The sequence below is a fragment of the Callithrix jacchus genome, chromosome 22, assembly GCF_049354715.1.
Source record: "Callithrix jacchus isolate 240 chromosome 22, calJac240_pri, whole genome shotgun sequence".
NCBI lineage: Eukaryota > Metazoa > Chordata > Mammalia > Primates > Cebidae > Callithrix > Callithrix jacchus.
In genome coordinates this window covers 32,106,755-32,129,868 of record NC_133523.1, presented here as the reverse complement: position 1 = coordinate 32,129,868, position 23,114 = coordinate 32,106,755, and the positions used below count along the sequence as shown (strand labels likewise).

The following is a 23,114-nucleotide window of genomic DNA, read 5'->3' as shown; positions in this document are numbered from 1 at the left end:
GAGTTTTGCTGTTGTTACCCAGACTGGAGTGCAATGGCATGATCTCGGCTCACCACAACCTCCGCCTTCTGGGTTCAAGCAATTCTCCTGCCTCAGCCTCCCGAGTAGCTGGGACTACAGGCGTGCACCCCCATGCCCAGCTAATTTTTGTATTTTTAGTACAGACGGGGTTTCACCTTGTTGACCAGGATGGTCTCGATCTCTTGACCTCGTGATCCACCTGCCTCGGCCTCCCAAAGTGCTGGGATTATAGGCGTGAGCCACCGCGCCTGGCCGAGAGTGTCTTTTAACAAAAATAAACCTCAGAAAATATTTGTGTCGCCACCAAATAGTGAGCTGTACAAAGGCATCACCTGAGCTGTATTTATTCAGCACTGAATCCCCAGCACATTGCACACAGTAAGGAGTGCTCACATTTAAAAATGAGGTTTGGCTGGGTGCCGTGGCTCACGCCTGTAATCCCAGCACTTTGGGAGGCTGAGGCAGGTGGATCATGAGGTCAATTTAAGACCAGCCCGGCCAAGACGGTGAAACCCTGTCTCTACTAAAAATACAAAAATTAGCCGGGCGTGGTGGCAGTAGCCTGTAATCCCAGCTACTCTTTTGGGAGGCTGAGGCACGAGAATGACTTGAACTCGGGAGGCAGAGGTTGCAGTGAGCTGAGATCTCGCCATTGCACTCCAGCCTGGGTGACAAGAGTGAAACTTCACTTCAAAAACAAAAAAAAGGGTTTAGGAACAGTACCCTCTGGCTCCCCCTCATGGCAGCAACTGATAATTGTATCTGGCACTAGGCCCCCAATATCCTCACTCCCTAGGTACCTTTTCTCTTTTTTTAGAGACAGAGTATTATTGTGTGGCCCAGGCTGGAGCGCAGTGGCACAATTCTAGCTCACTGCAGACTCCAACTCCTGAGCTCAAGTGATCCTCCCGCCTTAGCCTCCCAAGTAGTTGGGACCACAGGCTTGACACCATGCCCCGCTCCTAGACCCCTTTCCCAAGACTCATGCCCTCACTCTTCTTGATGACCGCACCTGACTTCAGGTCACAGTCATGTGCCCCAGGTCATGAGAAGGGCCAGTTTAGTCTTGGGCTGTCTTCACCATGGCCTCACACCAGTGTCCCTCCAGAACGGACAGGACCCAGGTTCCTCCACATTCCTGCCTGTGGGGATATCAGTAGCCCTGAGTTTGGGGGGTGCTATTCCTCTCACTACCAACCCCCTTCCTGGATGTCCAAGGAAGCTCAAGATCTTTTAGGCCAGGGTTTAGCTCTACAAACCTCCAGGCGTGGTGTCCCGAGGGGCCTTGGGCAGCCCAAGACAGAGTAAGGACCCGCCCTCCAGAGACATGAGGCCAAAAGTTCCAGATCAACACAGACTCCAGGCCCACAGGATCACAGGGGCTGCGCCTGCTAGCTCCACTTTCTTACCCCCTCCTCTCAAATCAGCTGAATCTGCCATCTGCCCTAACCGACCCCCTAACACTGCTCTCCGGGGGGGTCACCACAGCCTTTATTTATATCATTGAACACAAGAGTCTCTTGGGCCTGAATTGCTTGGTCTTCTTCCCCCTGCTCCTCTGCCTGCTCTTCCTGTTTAGTCTTTGTTAGGTTTTTCTTTGCGTCACTCTTACATATGGAAATTCCCTAGCCAGGGGCAGTGGCTCATGTCTGTAATCCAGCGATTCAGGAGGCTGAAGCTGGAGGATCACCGAAGGCCAGTTTGGGATCAGCCTGGCCAATATAGCCAGACCCCATCTCAAAAAAAAAAAGAAAAGAAAAAAAAAGGTCCCATGGTGGGGACTTGGAACCACCCCCAACAAGAAGCCATCTTAATCCAGCAGCCTCAGTTCCCATCTCTGCTGACAAAGCCCTCATTCTGTTCCCAGCTTCAGCCTCAGACCAGGAGTCCTGCAGCCTCCTGGATGCCACACCCTGGACAGCCTCAGGGCCCCTACATCCACCAAGTTCCCCACTGGCCATATCATCTTTCCCAAACCTGCTCCTCCTCCCTGGTCCTGTATCAGGGCTGCCCCCACCATCTCCCAGCCCCACTCCATGGCCCCTCAGCTTCCTGCAGCTTCTGGAGTGTCTCGATCAACCCACTCCCTTTTCTTGTCCCCAGTCCTGCCCTGGTTCAACTTCGTCCTCACCCACCCAGGTCCCTGCCCCGGCTTCCCCTGGGTTTCTCAGCTTCAGTCTTCCCCTCGGGTCCACCCTCCTTATAGCACTAGAAGGATCTTCCTAAAAGTCCCAACCTGACCCCATCCCTCTTTTGCATACAATTCTCCATGGCTCCCCAGTACCATCAAGCCACAGTCTGAACTCCTTAGCCTGGAGGTTCTAGACCCTGCTCAGCCCTCCTGCCTCACCTGTATCATACTACCCCCAGTGCCTGGGGCACACCACCACCTTGCTTGTGCTGTGCCCTCTGCCTGGAAGAGCTTTCCTTCTGCTCTTTGCCCAGTGATCTCCTTCAGATGTCATTCTCAGATCACATGTATCCTCCTCCAGGAAGCCCTCCCTGACCACACCTGGGGCTGAGCAGGGCACCTCTTCTGGACTATCACAACCCCCAAGGCCTCCCTCATCCCCACATCCCTGGTCACTCTGTGCTATCACTGTCTGGGGACATGTCTGTCCCCTATGAGACGTTAGGCCCCTGTGGGCAGGGCTCAGGTTGTCTGGGTCACCACAGTGTCCCCCTACCCAGGGCATGCCCAGAGCGAACACTCAGGGAACATCTATTGTCTGAATGGATCGCCATCCTCAGTCTCATCCAGGGTCCTCAGACTGAACTTGGAGGGGGTTCTCTCCCCAAAGGAGGCATTCCCCAGCACCACACCCCTGTCCTGCCACGCAACCCCCACAGACAGAGACGAGGGCAAGGGTCTAGGCCCAAGCTTAGAAAAATAGGACTTTCTTGTTGTGCCCTGGTGTCCCCGACACCCTCCCCATCAGAGTTTTAAAAACCATGAGCAATTTGGTGAGTCTGAGGCCAGGTCCCACAGGGTGTCCAGGTCCTGCTGTCCGTGGGGCCAGAGTAGCCTTAGATTGGGGCAGGGGGCACCTGGCTAGGGTCCCACAGGTTCATGGCCTGGCCCCCAGGGCTCGCAGTCCAGCTGGACCACGGTGTGGGCCCTGGGCGCCGTGGGCTCCGGGGCAGGTGGGGCGGGTGTGGGGCCCAGGGCGCCGTTGGTCTGGGAGCAAACGCTGCTGACGGGCGCAGGAGTCTTGGCCTTGCCGGGTGGCTGGCCGCCGTGCACCTTGTAGCGCATCAGCAGCACGAAGATGAAGACCAGTACTGAGGCCACGATGACGCCTCCCAGAGCGATGATCATCGTGCCACCCAGGAAGGGAGCATGCGGCGCACCGCACTGCCGAAGCGCGGGCTCGGTGGAGAAGCGGGCACAGCCCACGGGCCGCGTGGCCGTGAGCCCCGTGGCGCTGTCCTCGTACACGGCGAGCACGCACAGATCATAGGTCCGGCCCGGCGCCAGGTCCGTCAGCAGGAATGAGCTGCTGTCCGCCGGCATCATCCTGCAGGGCAGGCAGGTGGGGGTTAGAGCTCAGGCTGCCCAGCCCCCACTCTGTGCTTCTCCCACCAAACTCCCTGCTGGGCTAGACTTCGCACCCGTCGCTGCCTCATTTCATTCTATCCAGTGAGCTCCCTCTCACCACCCTCCCAATTCCCTTTGGTCTGACACTCCATTCAGCCACCCGACTGCTATCCCTCCAGTCTGCTGGCCAATGTAACGTCCTCATGGCCTGCCGCCCAATTTCACTCTAGTCCCACCACCCAATTTCTCTAATAGCTCACCACGTGAGTTCTTCCAATCCATCCTGTTTCTTTTCCTTCTTTCAGTTTTCTTAGAGACAGAGTCTTGCTCTGTTGCTCAGGCTGGAGTGCAGTGGCATGATCACAGCTCACTGCAGCCTCCAACTCCTGGGCTTAAGTCATCCTCCCACCTCAGCCTCCCGAGTACCTGGAACTACAGGTGTGCATGCTCAGCTAATTTTAAAATTTTTGTAGAGACGGGCTCTTGCTATATTGCCCAGGCTGGTCTCGAACTCCTGGCCTCAAGGCAGTCCAGCCTCCCACCTTGGCCTCCTTAAGGGTTGAGAATACAGGCATGAGCCACCTCAACAGGCTGCTGTTTCATTTTATACCCAACTGCGCAATTTCCCTCCAGCCTGCAGCCCAGCTCCACTCTAGCCTCCCGGCCCAATTTTGCCCCAATCCTCTGGCTGATTTCACTCTGGCCCCTCTGCCAGTCATCTCTCCACTTTACCACCCAATTCTGGTCTAACCCTGTCCAATTTCGCTCTAACTTAATCCTTTTGTCTTCTAGCCGCCCCCTGCATCCAATTTCCCTCACATTTTACCTCCCAATCTCCTCCAGACCCTTGCCAATTTCCCTCTGGTTCCCCTATTTCCTGCAGCCTATGCCAAATTTCCCTCTTCCAGCTGCCTGATTTCCCTCTAGTGTACAGCTAGGATTCTCTCCAATCGAACCACTTGATCTCCCTGGACCCCAGCTGCCCGACTTCCTTGTAACCTGCCAGTAATGTCCCTCTAGCCCTACTGCCTTATTATTATGGCTGTATCGGTAGCCTGTTTTCCAGTGAGTCCTGTTGTCTGATTCCCTTTTCATTAAACTCATGTGCCTCCGTCACTACTGCCTTCTTTTCCTCCCTGTTGCCTTCTTTCTTTCCAGCTCTGTCACCTGCTTCTCTGATCTCTGTTGGTTTCTGTTTATCTCTTTTTCTTGTTTCCTTTTAATTCTTACCACCCAATTTCACTATAGTTTCTTTTGTAGTCCGGCACCCTGTTGGAGAGTTGACTTTTTTTTGTTGTTTTGTTTTGTTTTGAGACAGAGTTTTACTCTTCTTGCCCAGTCTGGAGTGCAATGGTGTCATCTTGGCTCACTGCAACTTCCACCTCCCGGGTTCAAGTGATTCTCCTGCCTCAGCCTCCAGAGTAGCTGGGATTACAAGCATGTGCCACCAGGCGCAGCTAACTGTATTTTTAGTACAGACAGATTTTCCCCATGTTTGTTAGGCTGGTCTCGAACTCCCGACCTCAGGTAATCCGCCCACCTCAGCCTCCCAAAGTGCTGGGATTACAGGTGTGAGCCACCGCAACAGGCCGACTTGTTTTATCACCTGTTTCATTCCTAGGCTACCCTAATGAGAGGTACGAGGAACTCCGGCTGCCTGGGGCAGGGAGACTGTATAGGGAAGCGTTCATCCCATTCCCCACCCAGCAAAGTGGCCAGGACTTGTGTGATTTTCCGGGGCAGGCCATCCTGAAATCTTCTGAGTCATGTCTGAGAAAGGGAGTAGAATGAGCTCAGTGGGTTGCCCGGACTGAAATGGAAATCAAGTGGCCTTTTCTTGAGGTGATGGCCCAAAGGGAAGGAAAGGACATCCAGGTACTGGGTTCCCACGGCACAGACCTCAGCCCTGGGAGGTCCAGTCTTTACAGCCAGGCTTTGGGGACCGCACCCTTAGCCCAGCCTGGCTGTGATGACGGACTCACTCACCCACAGCCACAGTCTATCCTTGCAAGGGTGGACTTTGGCAAGGGGTATCAACAGCACCTGGGTCAGCAGCCACCACTGCTGAACACGTGGTCACAGCAGATGTGCTGAGTGCTCTCCAGCTTGGGGGACAAGTTGGACTGAGCCACCTCTTGGAGACTGTAAACCCCAGGTTCTGTGTTTACAACAGCAGAAGAGAGAAGGGAACCCCCACCCCAAGTGTGGCAAACTGGATATTTCTGTTTACCTGGCAAAAGGAACTTGAACTAGGTTTGACTTGATTTAGAAAATAAAAAATCTACCCTGGGTGTGATGGCTCATGCTTGTAATCCCAGCACTTTGGGAGGCTGAGGCAGGTGGATCACCTGAGGTCAGGACTTTGAGATCACCCTGGCCAACATGGTGAAATCCCGTCTCTGCTAAAAATACAAAAATTAGCCAGGCCTGGTGGCAGATGCCTGTAATCCCAGCTACTCAAGAGCCTGAGGCAGGAGAATCACTTGAACCCGAGAGGCGGAGGTTGCAGTGAGCCGAGATCGCACCACTGCATTCCAGCCTGGGTGACAGAGTAAGACTCCTTCTCAAAAAAAAAAAAAAAATGCAATCATTAGCCGTGCATGGTGGCAGGTGCCTGTAATCCCAGCTACTCGGGAGGCTGAGGCAGGAGAATCGCTTGAACTCGGGAAGTGGAGGTTGTAGTGAGCTCAGATTGTGCCACTGCACTCCAGCCTGGATGACAAAGTGAGACCCTGTCTCAAAAAAAATCTGGATGTCACCGTATTAGAACTTGAAAGGTGGACTGGTTCACACACACACAGGAAGCCCCGTCTCTATCTACCCTCTTCCCTGCAATTTTCCTTCTAACCTCTGGTCTGATTTCTTTTCTAACAGGGCTGCTTATTTCATTTTTTCCGGGCTCCCTGTGCTTTCCCGTTTGATCTCCTTTTCTTCCTGCAGCCCGGCTAGTATCTGGAAAACCTGGAGTTTCTCTCTTTATCTTTACAACCTAAATTTATTTTTATCCCCTTATCTCCCCCCACCCGCCCTTGCCCATTAGCATTTTGCTCTTCTGGCCTGATTACTTTCTACTCCTGCTTTCCTTTTTATGCCCGCCACTACTATTTATTCTTGCTGCCTAATTTCTTTTTACCCATGCAGCCTGATTTCTTTTATCGTTATTGCTTGATCTTTTTTAGCCCTGTAGCCTGATTTATTTTAACATTTGCCGTCTCATTTACTTGGTCCTTCCTGTCTGACTTCTTTTGATCACTGCTGTCAGATTTCATTGACCCTTTCTGCCTGATTCTTGTTATCCTTGCTGCCTGATTTCTTTTATTTTTGCTGTCTGATTTCTTTTGGAAACTTCCAGTAAAATTTCTCATGATATCTTCCAGTATCATTGGTGTGGGGTATTCCTAGGTGTGCCCCACCCTCCCCTTGCCTCACTCCCCCACCCAAGCTACCCCAGTGTCTGGACCCTGCACCTGTAGACGAGGATGTCATCGGCTGAGCTGTTGTACTGGATCTGGTACATGCGGATGCCTGGGATAGGCCGCTGATCAGGCCACTGGACGAGAGCAGCCGTGGCCCCGTGCTCAGTCACCTGGACACCACGGTCAGTAGGGGGCCCCGTGTCGACTGCCTTGGCAGAGGCAGAGGCAGCGGAGGGCGGGGTGAGAGCATCAGGATCCCCATCCCGCGGGGGGTCACAGCTGGTGCTGTTGGCTAGCTGGGGAGGCGGCGGGGGACCCACGGTCAGCTCCACAGCAGCTGTGGCCTCACCAGCTGCATTGGCCGCGATGCAGGTGAAGATGCCCCCATCCCCCGGCTCGGTGACCAGCAGCTCCAGCGTCCCATTGGGGAAGGCTCGGGCACGGCTTGAGTTGCCCAGCAGCCGGCCCTGGGGTGACACCCACCGCACACGGGGCTCCGGGTCCCCCACTGCCCGGCAGCGCAGGGCAGCTGGCCGACCTGCAGGCACCGCCAGGGGCGGTGAGCGGTGAGTCACCACCGGTGGCTCACACACAAACTCCTCCTCGCCCACTGCCCAGAAGTAGCGGCCACCCAGAGCGGGTGGGGATGCGCAGGCCTCAAGGTCGTCCTCCCGTGCCAGGCGACGCAGCCACACCAGCTCGCAGTTGCAGTGCAGCGGGTTCCCGCCAAAGGCCAGCACCAGGGCGGAGGCAGGTGAGCCCCGGGGCCTGGCGAGCAGGGGCAGGCGGGAGAAGAGCGGGTCGGGTGGGATGGTGGTCAGGCGGTTGGAGGTCATATCCAGCCGGGCCAGCTTGTGCAGGCGGGAAAAGGCGCCGGCGGGCACAGATGCCAGCAGGTTGTGGTCAAGGCCCAATGTGTTGACGTTGCCCAGACGGCCCAGGGCCTCCCAGGGCAGCTGCTCAAGGTTGTTGTAGGAGAGGTCGAGGTCCTCCAGCGTCTCGGAACAGTCATCCAGGGCGCCGGCCGCCAGCGCTGCCAGCTGGTTGTTGCTGAGGATGAGGTGGCGCAAGTTGACCAGGCCACGCAGCTGGCCCTCGCCCAGTGAGGTCAGCCGGTTCCCATCCAGGTGCAGGGCACGCAGGGCTCGCAGGTCGGCGAAGGCACCGGCGGCCACGTGGCGGATGGTGTTCCGGGACAGGCTCAGATGCAGCAGGCCAGTCATGTTGGCCAGGTCGCGGCGGCGCACGGCGGCGATGAAGTTGTCTGCCAGTCGCAGCTCGGCTGCCCGACGGTCCAGTGAGGGTGGCACAAACAGAAGACCTGCCCCTGGGCACAGCACGCTTAGGGGCAGCGACTGTGTCTGGCAGCGGCAGCGTCGGGGACATGGGCTGGGTGTGGCTGGCTGGGGTGGAGACGAGGCAGGGGCCAGCGGCAGCAGGCACAGGAGCAACGGGAGGATGGCCATCGCGGGCAGGGGCGGCCTGTGGGGAAGAAGGGAGAAGAGGGGTTCCACAGGAGCAGGGGGTGGTCTGAGACCAGGAGAGAAGGTCACAGTGGATTGAGGACAGAAGGGCTGGTCAACGACCATCGGATGTGACCAAAAGCCAGAGGAAGGCCAGGTGAGGTGGCACACAGCTGTAATCTCAGCATTTGGGGAGGCTGAGTTGGGAGGATGGCTTGAGGCCAGGAGTTCAAGACCAGCCTGAGCAACAAAGTGAGACTGTGTATCTATTATACAAAATTTTTTAAAAAATTAGCTGGGCATGGTGGCACCCACCTGTGGTCCTAGCTATGTGGGACGCTGAGGTGGGAGGATCAATTTGAGCCCAAGAGTTTGAGGCTGCAGTTAGCTATGATTGCGCCATCACACTCCAAACTGGGCAACAGAGTGAGACTCTGTTTCTCCAAAAGAAAAAAGAAAAGAAATTGTCAGAGAAATGACAGTTGGTCTGGGTGGGTGGCAGGAATACCAGAGGGCTTTAGACGTGGTCAGAGACACCCAAAGCTGGCCATGGGGAGACAGGGCAGCCAGGGTGGCAAGAATGATCAGAAGTGGTCAGATGTGAGCAGAGAAGAGGTTAGAGATGGTCAGGAAGACGAGTGGTAGACAAAGAGAAGGGAGGGGCGTGGGGTGGGCTCAGATCTGGGGGAGATGACCACGTCAGAGAGACGTGGTCAGAAACGGCCCAAAGCCAGCAAGATGGTCAGAGAGAAGGAAAAGGACAGACAGTCAGTAGGAGCCCAGGACAGCTGCTCAGCTGGAATGGTGAGAGGTCATCAGAGAGAGGAAGGGCAGTCAGAGATGTTCCAGATGAGCAGAGGGCATCAGCGAGTGTGAGAGAGAGGAGAGGTGGACAGAGATGGTCAGACGGTTGCAGACTGGGAGTTAGGGTCGGGTGGGAGAAGGGCAAGAGCAGTGGGAGAGATGGCCAGAGAGAAGGGAAAGGTGGCCAGAGGCGGCCGGAGAGGGGTGGTGGACAGCAATGTCAAAGACGGATGGAGACGGTCACAGACCCAGGCTTAGATTCAGGGGTGGACAAAGGGCAAGAGAGCTGGTGAATGATGATTAGAGAGAGGCACAGTGGACACAGATGTCAGCGATGGTCACTGAGAAGCAGCAGGCAGAGGCGGCTGGAGAGAGGACCTGTGGACAGGGGTGTCACAAAGATGATAATGAGAGAGAAATGGGGAACAGAGATGGCCACTGAGCGGACAGGTGGAGACGGTCGGACAGGACAGACAGTGCAAGGTTGTAAGGGTTGTGGGGGTCAGAGACCTGGAGGTCCCATGAACTGGGGCAGGAGAGGTGAGTCAGGGAGGGGCAGGGCTGGCCAGTGTCGAGAGAGTGTTTAGGGCAGAGCAGGAGCTGAAGGTGGGGCCATGGGAGAATGTCTTTTTTTCTGGAGAAACCCCAAGAGTGCCAAAGGGTACCTGGTACGGTGACCCGCAGCCACAATGCTCCTCCCAACCCCTCCTCACCTTGAGGTTTCAGCAGCCTTACCTGAGCTGGAAGTCGCCCCAGAGAGCAGAGTTCTAGCTCCAGGGAGTCAGAGGTCAGGGCTCTGGAGGGAGCATCTAGTCATGCCTTTCCTGTCCCCAAAGCTTCTGTAGAGGGACTGTGTCCTGACTCGGCTGAAATCTGTGGCAACGGAGTCTCCAGAGATTAATACTTGGGGTTCCAGACCCCTAAATATTGGGCCTCTAGGGTCCAGTTTGGGTTGTTCAGGGTCAGGGTCTCCCAGCTCCAGTGCTGGGATGCTAAGCAGCCAAACGTGGGGTTTAGGGCCTGAGATCTGATCCCGGAGTTCTGCATTCAGATATGGGGGTGCTGAGTCAAGATTGGGAGGTCTCAAGCCCCAGATTTCGGCATTTAGGTCTGCAGTAAGGACTTTGGGCCCCAACTTGGATTCAGGCCCCTTGGAATCCCACGGTCCAGATCTTGGAATTTGAGGCCTGAATCCCAGGGTTTAGGTCCCCAAGAGTGGGTTCCAGGGTACAGTATTGGAAATCCAGTCCCAGATTTCAAGGTCCCAGGCGCAGAATTCAGAGTTCAGCTCTAGGCTTGAGGTTTTAGATGTCAAATCTTGGGGTTCTGCTCCAAATATTGGGGTCGGTGTTCCAAATTGTAGGGTTCCGGCTCCAAATCTTGGGGTCCCAGTAATCGATTTTGAGATTCCAGCCCCATATGTTGGGGTTCAGGCTCCAGGTCTTGGGGTTCCACGGCTGGATCTCGGGGTGCTGGTCCCAGATCAGGGTTCCAGGCTCGCGTTTCCGGATCTCCCGGTTCAGTCTCGGGGTGCAGGCCCCCGAGGTGGAGGTTAGAGAGCCGGGTCTGGGGTGGCGGCGTCCCGGCCGGCTTCCCGGGCTGCGGCGGAGGCTGGCTGGGAGGGAGGATACCGGCTGCGGTGGGGATGGGGGCGACCGGGCAGCCCCAGGGCCGGGTGGGGCGAGGCCTGGGCGCGGAGGGACGGACAGACAGACAGGGACACGCGGGATGGGGGCACCGCAGCACAGGCGGGGCCGCAGGGGGGAGGGGCCGCGCTCAGAGACCCCTCCCCCGCCGGGGCCGGGGCGGGGGCCGGGCTGGCGGGCCGGGTCCGGGCGCTCCCGCGGCCTCCTCGCCGGGAACCCAGGGCCGCGCGCGCACCCGCGCTTAAAGGAGCAGGCTCCGCGCGCACCCGCGCTTAAAGGCGTAGGCACCCGCCCCTTCTCTCAAAGGCGCGCCCCGGCCCCACCTCCCATAGATTCGCCCTGGAGCTGCTGGGAACGAGAATCCCTGGATACAGAGAGACTGAGACAGAGAGACAGAGAAGAACAGAGACCCAGAGAGGCAGACAAAAAGATGGACAGGCTTAGATTGATGTGCAGAGGAGTAGAATGGAAAGAGGCAGAGAGAGATTGAAACAGATGGAAACACACACATATTCGAGAGATGGAAAGGCACAGAGAGTGCGAGACACAGAGAGTTGGAGAGACCAGAGATAAGGACAAGTCAGAGAAAGAAACTGAGCTAGAAACCTGCGTGCGCTCGTCCGTGCGCGCGCGCACACACACACACACACACACACACACTTTAAGACGCAGCACCTGGGCTGTGAGAATGGATATGTGTGTGTGTGCGTTCAGTAACTATTCATAGCCTTGAGTGTAGCGCTTCATTCCAGAGCCACCGGCCCCCAAACCTGTTTCTTTCTGCTCCCCTATCTCAGCACCACCTCCCTGGAATGTCCTTTCCACTGGTGGAGTTTCCTTACCTGGCCATGCCCAGCAACAGGCTTGATCTTTGAGGCCAGGTGGGCTCCTTTCCAAGGCTCCTTTCTCTGTCTGCAAGGGGGAAAACTCGTGCGATCTGGGATTAGGGATAGACCTCAAGACACACTGACAGCCGGGCCCAGGGGCTCTCGCCTGTAATCCCAGCTTCTTGAGAGGCCAAGGTGGGCGGATCACTTGAGGTCAGGTATTCGAGACCAGCCTGGCCAAGATGGAGAAACCCCATCTCTACTAAAAATACAAAAATTAGCCGGATGTGGTGGCAGCTACAGTAATTCCAGCCACTCAGGAGGCTGAGGCAAGAGAATCTCTCAAACCTGGGAGGCGGAGATTATAGTGATCTGAGATCGCACCATTGCACTTCAGCCTAGGGGACAGAGCAAGATTCTGTCTCTAAATAAATAAATAAAATTACCTGGTGTGTGGGGGGTGGTACGCACCTGTAATCCCAGCCATTCAGGAGCCTGAGGTAAAAGAATCGCTTGAACCTGAGAGGCTCAGGTTGCAGTGAGCCGAGATCCTGCCACTGCATTCCAGCCTGGGCAACAGAGTGAGACTCTGTCTCAAAAATAAAAAAATAAAAGAAAAAGAAAAGCCTGGGTGCCGTGGCTCACACCTGTAATCCCAGCACTTTGGGAGGCTAAGGTGGGTGGATCATGAGGTCAGGAGTTTAAGGCCAGCCTGGCCAACGTGGTGAAACCTTGTCTGTACTGAAAATACAAAAGAAAAAAAAAAAAAGGAAAAGAAAAAAGACCCATTGACCAAATATGCTAGGGAGCAGGAAAAAGATAGGAAGTGGAGTAGAGACAGGGGGCTGGCCAGATTGACCCAGAGAAGTGTGTCTATTATCTTCCCCTCCCCTCCCCACTCAGGTCCACCACGCCACGGAAGACTCTGGATGTAACTGCGGCAACACCTGACTCTGCAGGAATGGAGTCTGCCTGTCCTGACGCTTGGGAGAGAACGGGGAGGGAAGGCTGGGTTTGGGTCCCAGGCTCTCCTGGCAGATATGTCACAGGAAGCGGGATGTGAGTGACCATCTCCAAGCCTGGCTTCGGAACTTGGTTATAGAAATGTGGGGATGTGATCTTTCAGGAACCCTGGTCCAAAGGGGACAGGGCCTTGGCCTGGGTGGTCTGAAGGGGGCATGTCCCTGTTCTGGGGAACCTGAGTGGTCCTCAGATCCTGGGGAAGCCACCCCCAGGATCCCCCATCTGAGTGGAGGAGTAAAGTGACCTTGGGAGGGGGTTATGGGTCCTTCTACCCTGGCATCCCTAGCTCTGCTGAGCGTTTCAGAATAGCTCTTGGCTCCTTCCACTTATATACTGAAAAATTGCAGCTAAAATTAACTCAGCCCCAGGGCCCGCCTTTCCAGATCATTAGCAAAGTTCATCAGTGCTCCTGGCCGAGCACAATGGCTACTGGTCACTCAGACACTCAGAAAAAGGATGCAGAAGCTTCAGGGCTGCTACAGAAGTGGTGGAGACAGAGGGAAAGACATGGATTCCATCCCAAGAACAGGACTGGGATTAGAATTCAGTGTAGTGGCTCATGCCTGTAATCCCAGCACTTTGGGAGGCAGAGGCGGGCAGATCACCTGAGGTCAGGAGTTCAAGACCAGCCTGGCTAACATGGTGAAACCCCATTTCTACTAAAAATACAAAAAAAAAAAAAAATTAGCTGAGAGAGGTGGTGGGCACATGTAATCCCAGCTACTTGGGAGATTAAGGCAGGACAATCGCTTGAGCCTGGGAGGCAGAGGTTGCAGTGAGCTGAGATCGCACCATTGCACTCCAGCTTGAGCAACAAGAACGAAACTCCATCTGAAAAAAAAAAAAAAATCCCCCAGTGGAACCAGTTGATGTTGGGGGTGATCCTAGGAAACAAGGGCAAGGGAAAGGGAAGAAGGAAATGGAGACAGATGCTAACAGGCTAACAGAGGATGCGTTGATGAGGAACAGGTCACTTCCCTGGGCAACTGGGGCTCAACTGTGCTGGTGAACTTCAAGGAATCTTCTAGAACACATTAGAATTGTTCCCCTACTCTCCCAGAAAGTTCAGAGAGACCAATTCTTACCCACCTGGGGGATGATTATCTCTGTGGGAGGAGGCAGTGGTACTGAGAACCATCTGGAGGTTTTTTGTTTGTTTTTTGAGACAGGGTCTGGCTCTGTAGCCCAGGCGGGAGTGCAGTGGTGCGATCACAGCTCACTGCAGCCTTGACCTCCTAGGCTCAAGCATTTCTCCTGCCTCAGCCTCCTGAGTAGCTGGGACCACAGATGTGTGCCATCATCTACCATGCCTTTTTTTTGACTTTTTTGTAGAGATGAGGTCTCCCTATGTTGCCCAGGCTGGTCTCAAACTCCTGGGCTCAAGTGATCCTCCCGCCTTGGCCTCCCAAAGTGCTGGGATTACAGGCATGAGCCACCACACCTGGGTGAGAGCCATCTGAGATCTGAGGTAGAAAAGCAGAGAGGAGCTCAGTGTGGTGGCTCATGCCTGTAATCCCAGCATTTTGGGAGGCCGAGGTAGGTGGATCACTTGAGGTCAGAAGTTCAAGACCAGCCTGACCAACATGGTGAAACCCTGTCTCTACTAAAAAATACAAAAATTAGCCAGGTGTGGTGGCAGGCACCTGTAATCCCAGCTACTTGGGAGGCTGAGGCAGTAGAATCACTTCAACCCAGAAGACAGAGGTTACAGTAAGATGAGATTGAACTGCTGCACTCCAGCCTGGGTGGCAGAGTGAGACTCGGTCAAAAAAAAAGAAGAAGAAGAAAGAGCCAGGCGCAGTGGCTCACACCTGTAATCCCAGCACTTTGGGAGGCTGAGGTGGGTGGATCACGAGGTCAAGAGATCGAGACCATCCTGGCCAACATGGTGAAACCCCGTCTCTGCTAAATAAAAAAAAACATTAGCTGGGCATGGTGGCACATGCCTGTAATCCCAGCTACTTGGGAGGCTGAGACAGGAGAATCGTTTGAAGCCAGGAGGCGGAGGTTGCGGTGAGCCGAGAATGCACCATTGTACTCCAGCCTGGGTAACAAGAGTGAAACTCCATCTCAAAAAAAAAAAAAAAAAAAGGAAGAAAGAAACAAGGAAGGAAGGAAGGAAGGAAAGGAAGGAAGAAAGGCAAGCAGACAGGGATGGCTTGCAGGAGCCAGACCAGGTGTCCTTGCAGTGCAGCCCATCAGGATCAGCTGGGGACAACAAAGATCTCCAGGTCCCAACCTCAGAGTTTCTGGTTCAGTGGGTCTGAGGTGGGACTTGAACATTTGTACTTTTAACAAGTACCCAGGTGATACTAACTTGACTGTTTCAAAGACCACACTTTTTTTTTCCAACAGGGTCTTGCTTTGTCACCCAGGCTGGAGTACACTGGTGCAATCATACATAACTTACTGCAACCTCAAGTTCCTGGGCTCAAGCAATCCTCCCGCCTCAGCCTCCAGAGTAGTTGGGACTACAGTCATGTGGCACCACACCCAGCTAATTTTTAATTTTTTTTGTAGAGACAGGGTCTCGATATGGTGCCCAGGCTGGTCTTGAACTCCTGGCCTCAGGTGATCCTCCCCGCTTCTTGGCCTCCCAAAGTGTTGGGATTAAAGGTGTGAGCCACTACACCATTAGGGAGCACATTTGGAGAATAGCTGGGCTAAACCAGAGCTATCTGGACACACATGGAACTGTCTGCCACAACAGCTATGCTAAAGCTTGGTGGGTTGAGGGGATGTAGCACCCCAGATGTGTGCCGAAGATACCTACGTATTTTTTTTTTTTGAGACAGAGTTTTGCTGTTGTTACCCAGACTGGAGTGCAATGGCATGATCTCGGCTCACCGCAACCTCCACCTTCTGGGTTCAAGCAATTCTCTTGCCTCAGCCTTCCGAATAGCTGGGACTACAGGCACACATCACCATGCCCAGCTAATTTTTGTATTTTTAGTAGAGATGGGTTTCACCTTGTTGACCAGGATGGTCTCGATCTCTTGACCTTGTGATCCACCTGCCTCGGCCTCCCAAAGTGCTGGGATTATAGGCGTGAGCCACTACACCCAGCCAGACCAACATATTTAGAGACATAAAGAGGATTTCAATTTCTAAGGGATTTAAACAATGCAACAAGCAAAAAACAACCCTATTTTATTATTTATTTTATTTTTTTGAGACAGAGTCTTATTTTGTTGCCCAGGCCTCTGCCTCCCTGGTTCAAGTGATTCTCCTCCCTCAGCCTCCCAAGTAGCTGGGATAACAGGCACCTAACACCACGGCTGTCTAATTTTGGTATTTTTAGTAGAGATGGGTTTTTGCCATATTGGCCAGGCTGGTCTCAAACTCCTGAATTCAGATGATCCACCTGCCTTGGCCTCCCTAAATGCTGGGATTACAGGTATGAGCCACTGCACCCCACCCAAAAGACCCCGTTTTAAAAAGGACATGAACAGACAATTTGAGTATCTCAAAAGACATCCAAGTAGCCAAGAAATTTATTTTTAAAATTCTCAGGATTACAAATCATCAGAAAAATGCAAATCAAAACCACAATGAGATACCAATCTCAGGCCAGTCAGAATGGCTATTATTAAAAAGTCAGATTAACAGATGCTGGCGAGACTTCAGAGAAAAGGGAATACTAATACACTGTTGATGGGAATGTAAATTGGTTTTGAGCCATTGTGGAAAGCATTTCGGACATTTCTCAAAGAACTTAAAACAGAACTACCATTCAACCCAGCAATCCCATTACTGGGTATATACCCAAAGGAAAGTAAATCATTCTTCAAAAATACACATGCACATGTATGTTTAGCACAGCACTATTCACAATAGCAAAGACATGGAATCAACCCAGGTGCCCATCAACGGTGGATTAGATAAAGAAAATGCGGTATGTCTACATCATGGAATACTACACAGCCATAAAAAAGAATGTAACCATGTCCTTTGCAGCCACATGGATGCAGCTGGAGGCCATTATCCTGCGTGAATTAATGAAGGAACAGGAAATGAAATATCCATGTTCTCTGAGAGGCAGAGGCTGCAGTGAACTGAAACTGTGCCACTGCACTCCAGCCTGGGCAACAGAGTGAGACCCTGTCCCATAAAATACCACATGTTTTCACTTATAAGTGGGAGCTAAACTCTGAGTACACATGGACATAAAGATGAGAATTGCGGGCCGGGTGTGGTGGCTGGTGCCTGTAATCCCAGCTACTTGGGAGGCTGAGGCAGGAAAATAAATCACTTAAATCCAGAAGGCAGAGGTTGCAGTGAGCCAAGATTTCATCACTGCACTCCAGCCTAGGCAACACAGCCAGAGATTGTCTCAAAAACAAAACTAAACAAAACAAACTGTCTCTACAGAAGCAAATTTCTATAGGAATGGGTTTAGGGAGATATAAGAAGCCAACAGAGTTTGAGTGCAATGGCTCATGCCTGTAATCCTAGCACTTTGGGGGGCTGAGGCAGGTGGACCACTTGTGATCAGGGGTTTGAGACCAGCCTGGCCAACGTGGTGAAACCTGGTCTCTACTAAAAATACAAAAATCAGTTGGGCATGGCAGTGCATGCCTGTAATCCCAGCTACTTGAAAGGCTGAGGTGGGAGGATCCCAACATGGGAGGTGGAGGTTGCAGTGAGCTGAGATCCTGCCATTGTACTTCAGCCTGGGAGTCTCAAAAAAAGAAAAAAAAAGGGTGGGAATTGCAGACACTGGAGACTACTAGAGAGGGGAGAGAGCAAGGGGGCAAGGGCTAAAAAACTACCTGTTGGGTACTATATTGGGTACTATGTTCACTACCTGAGATTATTCATAACTCGAATCTCAGTGTCACACACTATACCTATGTAATAAATCTGCACATGTAACCCCAAATCTAAAATAAAAGTTGAAATGTTTAGAAAAGAAGGACTTAGACACAGAGAGAAGCAGAGGCAAAGCTACTATAATTAGACTTCTGTAAGAACATAGGGAAAACTTTACACTTGTGCAAAGAATGCTGGGAAATAGATTAATAACTTGTTTAGCAAACATAGACTTTGGGCCACTGTAGAGACCTGCTATGTGAAAGCATGAACACAATTGGGTATTAGAGGCTCATTTACAGAATGAGTGGCGCTCAAGCTATGCTGATGTCAGGGACCCAGAAAGGGAGGGTCAGTGTATTAGTGTAATGCCAGCTGCTGTAACAAAGAAGCCCCTGGATTTCACTGATGTCACACAATTGTTTTATTTCTTGCTCACAGATGTCACTTGGATGGTAGCGGTCCTCCATCTGGTGATTCACACACCAGACTTCCTCATCTTGTGATTTCTTTATTTCCTGGGGCTCAGAATTACCTGCTTCTACTTGGCAAATGGGAGGTGACAGAGTTGAGAAGGTTCATCAGCATCCTTAAAAATTGGCTGAGCGTAGTGCCTCATGCCTGTAATCCCAGCACCTCAGGAGTCTGGAGCAGGAGGATCAGGAGTTTGAGACCAGCCTGGCCAACATGGTGATATTCCATCTCTACCCAAACTGCAAAATTAGCTGGGTGTGGTGGCAGGTGCTTGTAATCCCAGCTATCCTGATTGCAGACAGGCTGGAGTGCAAGTGGCACGATCTCAGCTCGTGAAAAACCTCCATCTCCCAGGTTCAACCAATTTTCATGACTCAGCCTCCTGAGTAACTGGAATTACAGGCACCTGCCACCACGCCTGGCTAATTGTTTTTGTATTTTTAGTAAAGAAAGGGTTTCACTCTGTTGGCAAGGCTGGTCTTGAATTCCTGACCTCAGGTGGTTCACACACCTCAGCCTCCCAAAGTGCTGGGATTACAGGTTTGAGCCACTGCGCCTGGTCCCCACCTCAAAAAAAAAAAAAAATCCATGCTCCCTCTGCATAGTTGTGGCTGGAGCTGCCCAGTTTGGGAATATGTTCTCAGGCCCCCTTGCATCCAGGTAACCACATGACTAGTTTTCTCCAACAAAATATGGGCAAGAGACAAATTTATAGGTCACTTCTGGGCCAAGTTTCTTTTTTTCTTTTTCTTTATTTTTTGGACGGAGTTTTGTTCTTGTCACTCAGGCTGAGTGCAATGGTGCCATCTCAGTTCATTGCAACCTCCACCTCCTGTGTTCAAGTGATTCTTCTGACTCAGCCTCTCTTGTAGCTGGAATTACAGTCATGCACCATCACACTTGGCTAGTCTTTTTTTTTTTTTTTAATTTTTAGTACAGATGGGGTTTCACCACGTTTGTCAAACTGGGTTCAAACTCCTGACCTCAGGTGATCTGTCCATCCTGGCCTCCTAAAGTGCTAGGATTACAGGCCTGAGCCACTGCACCCAGCCATTTTTTTTTTTTCTTTAAGAGAAAGGGTCTTGCTCTGTCACCCAGGCTGCCATGCAGTGGCATGATCCTAGTTCTCTGCAGCCTCAAACTCCTGGGCTCAAGAATTCCTCCCACCTCAGCCTCTCAAATAGCTGAGACTACAGGAGCATGGCACCATGCCAGGCTAATTGTCTTATTTTTCATGGAGACAAGGGGTCTCACTATGTTGCCCAGCTTGGTCTCAAGCTCCTGGACCCAAGCAATCTTCCCACTTCAGCCTCCCAAAGTGTTGGGATTACAGCCGGGAGCCACTAAACCCAGCTGGGACATTTGAGGAGAAGGTCACCTGGACATAAAGGAACAGGTCTATTTAGGCAAAAACATAATTCCTGGGTGGAGATTCTGGTGCAAATCAGGAACCTAAAGACTCCAGCTTTCGACACAAACTACTGCTGATTCAAGTGCTAATCAGAAATCTGATCCCTGTGAACAGAAACCTGTGCTGATTCAGGTGCTAACTATAAATCTATGTTGATTGTCAACTTTGTCCTGGAGCAGGACTAAATCATAAATTTGGGCAGGAACAAGCACTGACAATCAGCGACTCAAAGAGATTCACATGTTAATGACCGTCTTGACTTGATTCATGTGCTAATTACAATTTTAGGATAACTGAATACGGTGATCAGATATTCCCATGAAGAAGAGTACAGACTTGGAGCAGGGAAAGGAGGAGGAGAAGAAAAAAAAGAGCACAGACTTGGAAACCCAATGGCCTGGTTCAAATCCCAGCTCTGTCATTGACGCGTTGAATGACTTTGAGCAAGTGATTGGCTTTTCTGGGTTTCAGCTTCACTCCTAGAAAGGAGAGCTGATAATACTACCTCAAATGGTGGCTGGGAGGATTGAATAGGCTAAGATACGTGAAGCGCGGGGAGGGTACGTGGCCCAGGAAAAGTGCTTACTGTGTAAGTCCCAGGTGTAACAGTAGCCTGATTATCACATGCAGCCAACAGGTGCTGTTGTCATTCAGTCCTCATAGAGACCCCCACCTCCAATTTCTTTATTACTACCACCCTTTCTTGTCCCAGGTCCAGGGGCCTTACCATCTAGAAAATATTCCCAGAGGTTCCCAGGGCGACCCTCATCATCCTCAGCACCGTCCCCGCCCCTACCCCCCACCCCTCTGGGCTCCATTCCTAGACCGGAGCATGACCGCTCAGCTACCACGTGGGGGCAGCAACGCATCGCTCAGCCGCTGCGCGCGCGGCGCATTGTTGGGTGCATAGTTTCGTGAGCAGGTTGAGCGGTGGTTCCGGCTTGGCAGGCGAACTACATTTCCCAGAAGGCCAAGCAACACCCTCTGCCTCACCTTGCTCCAATCTGGAGGCGGAGGCCACACCCATTCCTAGCGCGCCGCCGGAACGCCGCGGGGGATTGTGGGGTAAAGGGACTGGGCGCCGCGCCCGAGAAGGGCGGTGCTGCGGCCGCAAAGTACCCTCCGACCTCAGCGCTTGGGTGGGGACCCAAGTCCAGGTCCAGGCAAGGCGCTGCAGCCTCCGGAGCTGCAGAGACGGCAGCTGCGGGAGCAAGAGCGAGACCGACGACTGAATGTGCCCTGCAGCCATAAGGCGCCTTGTCAGCTCTGGAGCCTGTTCAAGGCGCTCCGATCTTGGGAGAAAAACACACACACACACTTCCCCTTTTTTTTTTTCACAGCACTCCCCCTTGTATGGTAATGTTCAGTCGTACACAGAAATAGAATAATATAATGATCATCTAAGTACCCATCACCCAGCTTCAACAATTATCAACATATGGCCAATCTTGTTTTATTTATTCCGCCTCTCCCCAAATTAGTTTAAAGCAAATCCCAGACGTCATATGATTTCATCCATTATGTATCTCTAAAATACCAGGTTCTTAAAAAAAGTTACTCTAACATTTTTATCACACCTAAAAAATTAACAATTCCTTAGTAGTGTCTTAACGTTCATCCTGTCTCCAAATTTCCCTAATTGTCTTAGAAATGTATTTAAAGTCTTAGTTTGTTCAAATTAGAATCCAAGCAGGGTGTGTGCATTGTATTTGTTTGTTACCTCTTTAAGTCGTTTAATTTTATAACTTCCTCCTCCCTCTCTTTCATCTCAGTCTAATTTTTAATTTATTTTTTAAATTTTATACTTTTTTTTTTTTGAGAGGGAGTCTCACCTTTGTCACCCAGCTTGGAGTGCAATGGCGATTCTTCTGCCTCAGCCTCCCAAGTAGCTGGTATTACAGGCACGAGCCACTATGCCTGGCTACGTTTTGTATTTTTAGTAGAGACAGGGTTTCACTATGTTGGCCAGGCTGGTCTCGAATTCCTGACCTCAGGTGATCCACCCAGCTCGGCCTTCCAAAGTGCTGAGATTACAGGTAGGAGCTACCGCATCTGGCCAAAATTTTTTTATACTTTTTTTTTTTTTTAGAGACAGGGTCTCACTGTGTTGCACAGGCTGGTCTCAAACTCTTGAGCTCAAGCGATCCTCCTGCCTAGCCCTCCCAAAGTGTGATTTTTTTTTTTTTTTTACAAATTTAAATTTTTTCCTGTTTTTTTTTTTTTTGACACTCTCCACCTGTGAATAATATCTTCTCAGTCACATTTGACTGGTTGCCGCTCTTGGTGTCCTTTAATATGTTCTGCTGTCCCCTGTATGTCTTGCAAACTGGTAGCTCTAGAGGCTGGGGCAGATTCACGTTCAATCTGGGGTTAAGTATACTTCAGGGATTATGTTAAGATCTCCTATCAGAAGGGACATAATATGTGGTTGTCTTTTTTTGTCCTGATAATATCTGGTGTTGGTTTTGAGTTTTGTTAGCCAGATCCCTCTATTGGTGTTAAAACCACAGCCAAACTTCAGGAAGGAAGTGTTCATATACTCTCTCTTCATTCCTCTCTTTTTGCTGCACAAAAATGAAACTTTTTATTGCTGAAGCTCATCCTTGTTGCTAAATTCTCCACCTTCAACTCACTGTCCCTGCAACAGCAGCCACCATTCCAAGCCTGTCCTGTGCTGTCCAGTATGGTAGCTTCTAGTCACATGGGTGGCTATTGAAGACAGTCCTAATTGATCCTAATGGAGATGTGTTGCAAATATAAAACAAACACAGGGAATTCAAAGACTTGGTATTTAAAAAAGAATGTAGGCTGAGCGGGGTGGCTCACGCCTGTAATCCCAGCACTTTGGGAGATCAAGGCGGATGGATCACTTCAGATCAGGAGTTTGAGACCAGCCTGGCCAACATGATGAACCCCAACTGTTCTGAAAGTACCAATTAGGTGGGCGTGGTGACGTGTGCCTGTAATCCCAGCTATTTAGGAGGCTGAGGCAGGAGACTCACAACCTCAGGAGGCAGAGGTTGCAGTGAGCTGAGATATCATGACACTGCACTCCAGCCTGGGCAAGAAGAGCGAAACTGTCTCAAAAAAAAAAAAGGAAAACTTATTTTCTTGGCTGGGTGCAGTGGCTCATGCCTGGGTGACAGAAAGACTCGGTCTGAAATAAAAAGAAAAAAAGAATGTAAAGTAGCTCATTAGTCATTTATAAAATATTGATAACATGTTAAAATAATGGTATTTTTGATATGTTAATATAAATCTCATCTATTAATTATTAATAAAATGATTAAATTCAAGTGAAATATTTTATTAAATTACTTTCACTTGTGGCTGGGCATAGTGGCTCACAACTGTAATCCTAGTGCTTTGGGAGCCTGAGGCAGGAGGATCCCTTGAATCCAGGAATTTGACACCAGCCTAGGCAACATAGTGAGACCCCATATCTACAAAAAAAATCTTTCAAAAATTAGCCGGGTGTGACGGTGAACCCTTGCAGTCCCAGCTACTCAGAAGGGTGAACAGAATGATCACTTGAGCCCAGGAGGTTGAGGCTACAGTGAGCCATGATTGCACCACTGCGCTCCAGCGTAGGCGAGACAAGACCCTTGTCTTAAAATTTTTTTAAAAAAAGGTGTTTTTCTAGACCATTGGTTTTCAAAATGTGAGCCCTGCCGGCAGC

General features: G+C 51.6%; 1 protein-coding gene across 1 annotated transcript; it reads right to left on the bottom strand.

Moving 5' to 3' along the window:
* Nucleotides 1-2,892: 2,892 nt before the first annotated feature.
* On the bottom strand, nucleotides 2,893-11,131 carry LRFN3 (leucine rich repeat and fibronectin type III domain containing 3). The gene is made up of 3 exons (XM_002762031.6): nucleotides 9,978-11,131; nucleotides 7,027-8,457; nucleotides 2,893-3,539 (listed from the first exon to the last, which is right to left on the bottom strand). Exons 2-3 carry the CDS (start codon nucleotides 8,439-8,441, stop codon nucleotides 3,074-3,076), a joined length of 1,881 nt encoding a protein of 626 aa, XP_002762077.2. The 5' UTR covers nucleotides 8,442-8,457; nucleotides 9,978-11,131; the 3' UTR covers nucleotides 2,893-3,073.
* Nucleotides 11,132-23,114: the final 11,983 nt, after the last annotated feature.

Bases quoted from the DNA above. Each gene is read 5' to 3' on its own strand.
- LRFN3 (XM_002762031.6), bottom strand. From the start codon at position 8,441: ATGGCCATCCTCCCGTTGCTCCTGTGCCTGCTGCCGCTGGCCCCTGCC. The intron at 3,540-7,026 runs GTGCAGGGTCCA...CCTGCCCTGCAG, and splicing joins GATGACATCCTCGTCTACAG to GATGATGCCGGCGGACAGCA.